Genomic DNA, 8,413 nt, shown 5'->3' on the forward strand with positions numbered 1-8,413 from the left:
AAAAAGAAGAAGGGGGAAATGGCTACGGTGACTTCCTTCTCTAGAGGATTCACTTCAGGATTTGAAGAAAACGATGTCGTCGTCATTAGCGCTCGCCCTGGTGGCTACATGGCTGCCATCAAAGCTGCTTAGTTGGGTCACGAGACCATTTGTATTGAGAAGCGTGGTGCCCTTGGTGGCACCTGCCTCAACGTTGGTTGCATCCCCTCCAAGCCAAGGTTTGATTCAAATTTACATATATTTTTTTGTTTAGTGCTTCTGAGATCTGATTAGTTAATTTGTTGTAGTATTGTAATTTTTTTCCAGTGTGGATCTATGTTGGCTCTCATGGTCTTTGTGGTGGCGTTGTACTATGGGTTAGCAGTGGTTTGTGGGTGTGGATCAGAATTGAAGGGTTTAGGTTATTTATGGGTCGGCAGTGGATGTTTTGTGGATTTTGGTTTGGATTGATTGTGGGTTGGTAGTGTAGTGGAGGCTTGTGGATTTTGGTTTAGATTGGTTATGGATTTGCAGTGGAGGTTTGTGGATTTTGGTTTGGATCGGTTGTGGATCGGCGATAGAGGTTTGTGGATTGGTTGGGTTTTTTTTTTTTAGCAAAGAGTTTGAGTTGGTTTGAGCAAAGGTTTTGTGGGTTCTCATGAATGGTTATGTTAAGTGCAATATGGGTTCTTAGGCTTTGAGGGATATGTTGGTGAGTGGAGTTAAGCTTGATGAAGTTTGTGTAAACTGTACTTACTATTTGTGTTCAAATTGGGGCAGTTTTGCAAGGGAAATAGATTCATGACTCATGAGTATGTTAGGATTGAGGAATGGGATGGAGACAGATGTGTTTGAGGGTGAGAGAGAGAGAAACTAAAATAAATAACGACATTACCATCCGTTTAGACTAAAGGACTCAAATGACTACTTTTGAAATCTTTTAGACCTTCTTAGTATTTGGTTAAACCTCAGGAGTAGTTAGTGAAATTTACTCTAAAAACTATTACCCACAGCTTTACATGGAAAAAATATTAAAAAAAAAAAAAAATTGATTTGGAAACAACTTCCCAGGTACAAAACAACCTTTATTATGTATATATTTATATATATCTCTGCTGTCACAATTTAACACCGCAAAAATTAAACGGTCTTTGACGATTAAATTGATAGTCTGTTTATGAAGTCCACCTTTTATATTGCACGTGCCCTCTTCTCAAAGTCCATCAACTGCCAATATATGAACCTGCCCTCTATCAATCTCTCTTAAATTTAGGCCATTAGGCTTTAATTAGGCAGAGATTGTTTCTAAATTCTAATTTCTAAACTCACTCTCATGGGGAGCATTAACGAGCCACTATTACCGGAATCAAAAACCACAGAAGTTGGATTCAAAGATAAAGAAAAGAAAGATCTTTCATCAAGGGTGTGGATTGAATCCAAGAAGCTATGGCGCATCGTGGGTCCCGCCATCTTCAGCCGCATCGCTTCTTACACCATGAACGTTGTCACCCAAGCCTTTGCTGGCCACCTTGGCGAAGTTGAGCTTGCTGCCATTTCCATTGCCAACACTGTCATTGTTGGCTTCAATTTTGGACTATTGGTAATTCTTCAAAATTTCATACAGAATATTAATTAATTATCTCATGTATAGGATATATGATTTTCATGTCTCGACTGCCTCAACTGTGCGAGGCTTACTCGTTGTTAGACAAAAAGATAATGCACAGAACCGATGCATCCGAGCAATCATTATCTCATGTTTGAAACACGAAATACCTTCTATATATATATGATGTGTGTGTGTGTGAGAGAGAGAGAGAGATAATAATAGAGAATGATTGACTTTGTTTAACATTGCATGGTTTTGGGTATTTTTGTTTTGGGCATGCAGTTAGGGATGGCAAGTGCGTTAGAGACATTGTGTGGACAAGCATTTGGTGCAAAGAGGTACCACATGTTGGGAATATACATGCAAAGGTCATGGATTGTGCTAGTCCTATGCTGTTTCTTGCTACTACCCTTCTACGTTTTCGCCACTCCGCTGCTGAAACTCATAGGACAACCCGATGACGTGGCAGAGGCTTCAGGTCTGGTGGCTTGTTGGTTAATACCGTTGCATTTCAGCTTTGCGTTTCAGTTCCCTTTGCACAGGTTCTTGCAGTCCCAGCTGAAGAACATAGTGATTGCATGGGTTTCTTTGGTGGGTCTATTGGTGAATGTGTTAACTAGTTGGCTATTCGTTTATGTGTTGGATTTTGGCCTTGTGGGTGCGGCTATTGCTTTGGATATCTCCTGGTGGGTATTGGTTTTTGGGTTGTATGGCTATACTGCTTTTGGTGGCTGTCCTTTGACTTGGCATGGGTTCTCCATTGAAGCCTTTTCTGGCCTATGGGAATTTCTCAAACTCTCTGCTGCTTCTGGTGTTATGCTATGGTCTCTCTCTCTCTCTCTCTGGATAGTCTTTATCAATTATTCAATGTTTCTAAAATTAGAAATTCATTTTTTACATTGTATGGAGTAATGTAAGTTTACATTGTAAATACATAAAAAGTGATAAATGTTTTACACATAGCATTTGTCACAAATTTTGTGTTTATACTGGAAATTTACGTTACTAAGTATAATGTAAACATAACAATGTAAACACATAAAAGATCCTTCAAAAATAATAATGTATCCTATTGATTAAATTTTAGTAGAATCTATTATATATATCGCTGTTTGATTCAACATTAAGATTTTCTAAAAAATAGGTGACTTTTCAAAAAATGTATTTTCTGAAAAATTATCTTATTTTTCAGTGTTTAATGATAACCTTAAAAATGAGTTTGAAATTTTTTTTGTTGTTTGGTATTTGGTATGCACAAAATTTATAATATTTCTTGTATAATATAAAGCATGTATATCATGTGTATGGTGTAAACCCAATTAATATAATCAATATAAATAAAAATTTTATATATATATATATATATCTATATATATATATACACACACAAGAAAAGGAGGGATGTTACCTGGGTGGTCATAGAGCAAAGCCAACTTCACCATCTGTAGTCTATTCCGTTTAATGGCTAAGCCACTCAAAAATACTTCATCATCTCATCCTGTTACAAGAGGTGGTTATTGGCCTTCATCCAAAGCTGAAAAATTCCCTTCAGATTTAATCCCTACAACCCTACTTCACTGAACAAATTCACGTCAATAGCCCAAGAAACAGATGTGAAGTGCTTCTTGTCCGTTGGAGGAGACATGAAAGCAAGCACAAATTCTTTTTTCAATATGATAAGGACCCTATATGGCAGTAGAGACTGTATTAGCTCCTCCATTAATGTGGCTCATCAGTATGGCTATTGGCTTTCATGGGCGCTAGACCTTTACTGGAAATTTCATGCCAAACCTCTGGTTGCTCTTTAAGGAGTGGCGTGACAGTCTTATAAAGGACTCTTCTGATTCTGGAACCAACTTTTCGAAGTGCAATTGTTTATTTGGCACCCAAATTTTTCCCACCCGGTGACGATAAAGGTTACCCATTCAAAGCCAGCTATGATTACTATGGAAGCGAGGACGTTACAGCCGTTGCTGGACAAGCTTTGCTGTATGACCAACCAAGTATGAAATTAATTTTTGTTTCCTGTGCACAAAAGAATAGAATTATTTATAGGAGTGATGAGTTGCATGGGGGAGGGAGATTGTTTTAAGTAAATTTTTTTTAGAAAACAACCAATAAAAAATAGGCCTTATTTTTGTTAAGGTTTTTTGTTGATTAAAATTAGTTTTTCATTAACCAATTTATTTTTTATGCTACTAAACACCGAAAAATTTGAAAAATTATTGTTACATAAAGTTTTTCATCGAAACAAATAGAATGAAAGAAGAGAACATTATTCTCAAAGTTTCAAATAATTTCACTCTTTTCTATTTAATACCCGAATAATCATAAATTCATAACTTGCACATTTTGTTCTTAGAAAAAAGAAAAAGAAAAAAAGAAATGATATATTATTATAATTGGTGGATTTAAAAAAAAAATGAAACATTGGTCAACCCAAGGGATAGAAGATTTTAGTTGGTGTGTTTTGTATTCACTGTTCCAGCAATCAACTATTTCTTTGATTTCATTTATTATTTTTTTATATATTATATTTTTTTATGTGGGTGTTGTTGGTGATTTGTGTAGCTTGGAGAATTGGTACTACAGAATACTAATATTAATGACTGGGTTCCTACAGAATGCCACTATAGCCGTGGATGCGTTGTCAATCTGGTACGTGGTTCTCTTTTCCTCGCATGTTATTAGTTATGGAAAACTTATGTACCACGGTGCTTATGTACTACGGCGCTGTTGTTTAGATTATTCCTAAGTTTTTTTCCTAAAATTCTATTATATGACAACTTAATTTAAAAAATACATTTTTACTTAGGAGAAAAAAAATTACATAACAAAATTTTAAGAGAAGAATTTAGAAAATAATACTTAAGTATTGTACATAAGTCTTACTCATTAGTTATATATTACTGTCATGTGTTTACTAAAAAAAATAAAGAAAAATTTTAACAAGCGTGCAAAAAAGATAAAACAAATGTCCAAAAAAAGTATTAAAAAAAAGGTGAAAAATGAGATAAAACTGTAAACAAACAAAAAAGTTATTAGAAAAATTTCAAAAAATTTGTTAACACTGTAAGTTATTACTTTATATACAATTGCAGCTTTGGAATTTGGTAGTTTGGTATAAACTAGAAAGTTGTAAGAAATTTTTGTAACACTTTCTCTGTTTGTTTGGTGGATTTTCTTACAATTTTGCAGCATGACTATCAATGGCTGGGAGTCGATGATTCCTTTGGCTTTTTTTGCTAGTACCGGGTACAAATTGAGAACTCCTTAGTCCTTTTCGCAATATTTTATTGTCTTATCATGTAGTATTTCTTTTATAATATATATATATATATATATATATATATATATTAAGAGATTATTTGGTAAAAATAAAAAGATTATTAAAAGATTAGAAAAATTACACTTTATCATTTTAAACTATGCCCTAAATTACACTTTACACCCTAAACTATGTAAATGCATTTGCATCCTAAACTATTACATTTTGCAGCGCGACTTTAGTTTTACTGTTAAATTAGATGAAAATATGAAACACGAAACTTGCACATGTGTATTGCTTAAGTGAGAAAAACCTAAAAGACCAAAACACCTTCTTCATAATAAATTAAAAACAAAACTTTTTTTCCAGCTCTCTCTTGTGCTGCGTATTAGCCCCTGCCAACTGCTCCACCACTGTGTATTAATTGATTACTTACTTTTTTTAACTTTCTTTATTTGATTGCCACTAGCGTTGCTCACCCCTTGGTTCAAGCTCTTTCTCATCATAAAAACTAAAATCATTCTCTACTAGATTCCAACTACTTTGTATTTTAGAGCAATTCATGATTCTCACGCCCTTTTTTTATTACCTCATCAATTCTCTTTCCCAATATCATTCACAACACTTCCATAACGACCACGACCAAGCTATAACAACCACATAGCAGCATATACACAATCAAAACTACCAAATATGATTTTGATTTGGGGATTTAGGGTTGTAGGGATTTTGATTTAGGGATAGAGTCTGATACGCATGAGAGAGAGAGAGAGAGAGAGAGAGAGAGAGAGAGAGAGCAAAAAAAAAAGATAAAAGTTTTGTTTTTAATTGATTGGGAAGAGGGTGTATTGGTCTTTTAAGTTTGTGTTGCTTACGTAATACGCATGTGCAAGTCACATGCTTTATATTTCTATCAAACTTAACAGTAAAACTAACGTTTGGGGTGCAAAGTGTAACAATAGTCATAGTTTAAGGTACAAACTGTGCATTTGAATAGTTTAGAGGACAAAGTGTTATTTAAAATATAATTTAGGGTATAATCACGTGTTCATAAATGCGCCTTAAAAAAAAATCCAAAAAGGCAAAACTTACCTAAGAATGAGGGGGCCAACCTACTTGCTTAAGTGAAAAAGCAAGTGCAGAAATAAAATGAAAAGTAATATTGACTTTTTGTTAAGAAAAGAATTTTAAAACTTAAATAAAACAGAGAGAGAGAGAGAGAGAAGGAATGATTTGAATTTGGAACTTAGTGTGCAATTTGGGTGAAAAAGATAAAAATGATGCTAGGGAATGATTAGAATTTGTAACTTACTATATCCCTTCAAATGCTTTTAGTTTCATTTTAAAAAAAAATAATGATAGTTATTTGAACTTTTGTCATGGAATTTACAGAGTTAGGGTAGCCAATGAGTTAGGAGCTGGGAATGGCAAAGCAGCACAATTTTCAACAATTGTCTCTGTAATACAATCAAGTGTGATTGGTATCTTTTTCTGCACTCTAATCATGATACTCCATGACAAGTATGCTTATTTATTCACATCCACCACTGAAGTGCTTGAAGCAGTTGATAAGCTCTCTGTTCTATTAGCTGCTACAATTCTCCTAAACAGTGTTCAACCTGTTTTGTCAGGTAATTTCTAATAAGATTTTATACTTTTGAAAACCACAGTGTATAGATGTGCTTCTATGAATATGAAATGTGAAAAATACCATAGAATTGAACAAATAAAAATCATTTGTTCTAATGTTTGTCTTTCACTCTATGCTTTGCTATTCATAACCTGACAAATGATATATCACATTTGATAGAATATAAAATGAAACAGCCTTAGTCAAACATAGTATTTTTGTTTATGCTAAACCTATATTTGCTAATTATACCTTTGATTTGAAAATTGGCATTAAATTTTGTCATAAATAAATAAGAAAGTATAGGTTTTCAAGCGATGTCTCTAAGTACTAGTCTTTTCCTCTTTGAAATCAATTGTAAATATATTTTCTTCGCTATGACAGGAGTGGCCGTTGGGTGCGGATGGCAGGCATGGTTTGCATATATAAATTTGGGATGCTACTATGTCGTTGGGCTCCCACTTGGACTTCTGATGGGATTGGTCTTCGACCTTGGAGTTTTGGTTAGTGTTGTAACTTCTTTCATTAGCCTCCAATTCAGTAGAGATTATGATATATACCTAATCCACCACAGGCTTTGTGGGCATGTATATATCATAGTTGGTTCAGCCTCAACATGGCCTATAAAGAACAGAGTGAAGTCTAAAACCAAGTTCAGAACCAAAAAAACTAAGAAAAGTCAAGAACAAATTAAAGCTAAGATTCATCTTTGTAGCATGAATATAGGTCTACCAACTCAGTAGATCATGAAAGTCAATGGGCATCAAAAGTCATGTACTCTGGGTATGTTGAATCCATTAGAAAAATTCTAGAGTCACAGTCAATCTTACGTTCAATTTAACAACTTGTTGATATGTGCGTTTATGAATATAGTGGACACACATTTTGTCCATATGAACCTATTATTTTTCGTCAACCACTCACAATCGCACAAATAAATAAGTTGTGAAATTGAGTGTAAGAATACATGTGTCCATAATCCAGTTATGACACAAATTGTGCTATTTATGTGGTATTAGAATTTTTAATGAATAAGGTGGTACAAAATCCAAATATAGTACTAGTATACAAGGAAGTTCGAACTTAGTTTGCATTCCGGATTGAATGGCTGGTTGTCTTTGTGTTTTATAAGGGTTGTATGGCTGATCATAGAAGTAGTTTGGTTCTAATACAAGTTAAACCAAAATCAAAATCAGTTCAATTTTTCTTGTGGGTGTTTGACATGCACACGAAAATTTAAATTCTATAGTGGAAATATGCATGTTCAGCCAAAAATCATTTTTTTATTATTTTAAAATACTATTTATTTTTAACACATACATAGGAAGAGAGAAGAAGATTTTAAAGAAACTGACAATAGTATATATCCAAAAGGGCTCAGCTCTTGAATACACGGCACAGAAGAAAGAAACCACAAAAGCCAAAAACCAAAATTTAAAAGACATGAATTTGGTGAGAATGGATGCTTGAAAGAATAAAATTTAAAACCAAGGAATATATATGGTTCTATTAGAACCAGTTTGTTAAAACAAAAGTTTACATTGTATAAGTTTTTCTACAAAGAATTTTACATTGTATAAGCTTCTCTACAAAGAATTTTCCATTTGGCATGACTAGGATTCCAACGTGTTGAAACTGAAATGTAATAAAATTTGACGTGGCAGGGTATCTGGGGTGGAATGATTTTTGGTGGGACTGCAATCCAAACAGTGATTTTGGCTATCATAACAGCACGGTGCGATTGGGAAAAGGAGGTACTATAATCTAACACAATTTCACCTGTTATAATAACGTTGACATTGTGTTGTGCATGTAAAACCCATATGAATTCATTTCTTGTATTCATGGATTTCAGGCTGAGAAGGCTAGCATTCGCGTAAATAAATGGTCAAGTCCTAAGCCACAAGATGAAGAAGAAGATCAATAG

The 8,413-nt window shown here is 33.9% G+C and overlaps 1 protein-coding gene across 1 annotated transcript; it reads left to right on the forward strand.

Annotated features, from left to right (window-relative positions):
- The first annotated feature begins 1,312 nt into the window (after positions 1 to 1,312).
- LOC142622544 (protein DETOXIFICATION 27-like) lies at positions 1,313 to 8,413 on the forward strand. The gene is made up of 8 exons (XM_075796035.1): positions 1,313 to 1,579; positions 1,871 to 2,412; positions 4,160 to 4,246; positions 4,787 to 4,843; positions 6,249 to 6,487; positions 6,871 to 6,989; positions 8,151 to 8,240; positions 8,342 to 8,413. Exons 1-8 carry the CDS (start codon positions 1,313 to 1,315, stop codon positions 8,411 to 8,413), a joined length of 1,473 nt encoding a protein of 490 aa, XP_075652150.1.

The sequence above is a fragment of the Castanea sativa genome, chromosome 1 (genome assembly GCF_040712315.1).
Source record: "Castanea sativa cultivar Marrone di Chiusa Pesio chromosome 1, ASM4071231v1".
In the NCBI taxonomy this organism is placed as follows: domain Eukaryota; kingdom Viridiplantae; phylum Streptophyta; class Magnoliopsida; order Fagales; family Fagaceae; genus Castanea; species Castanea sativa.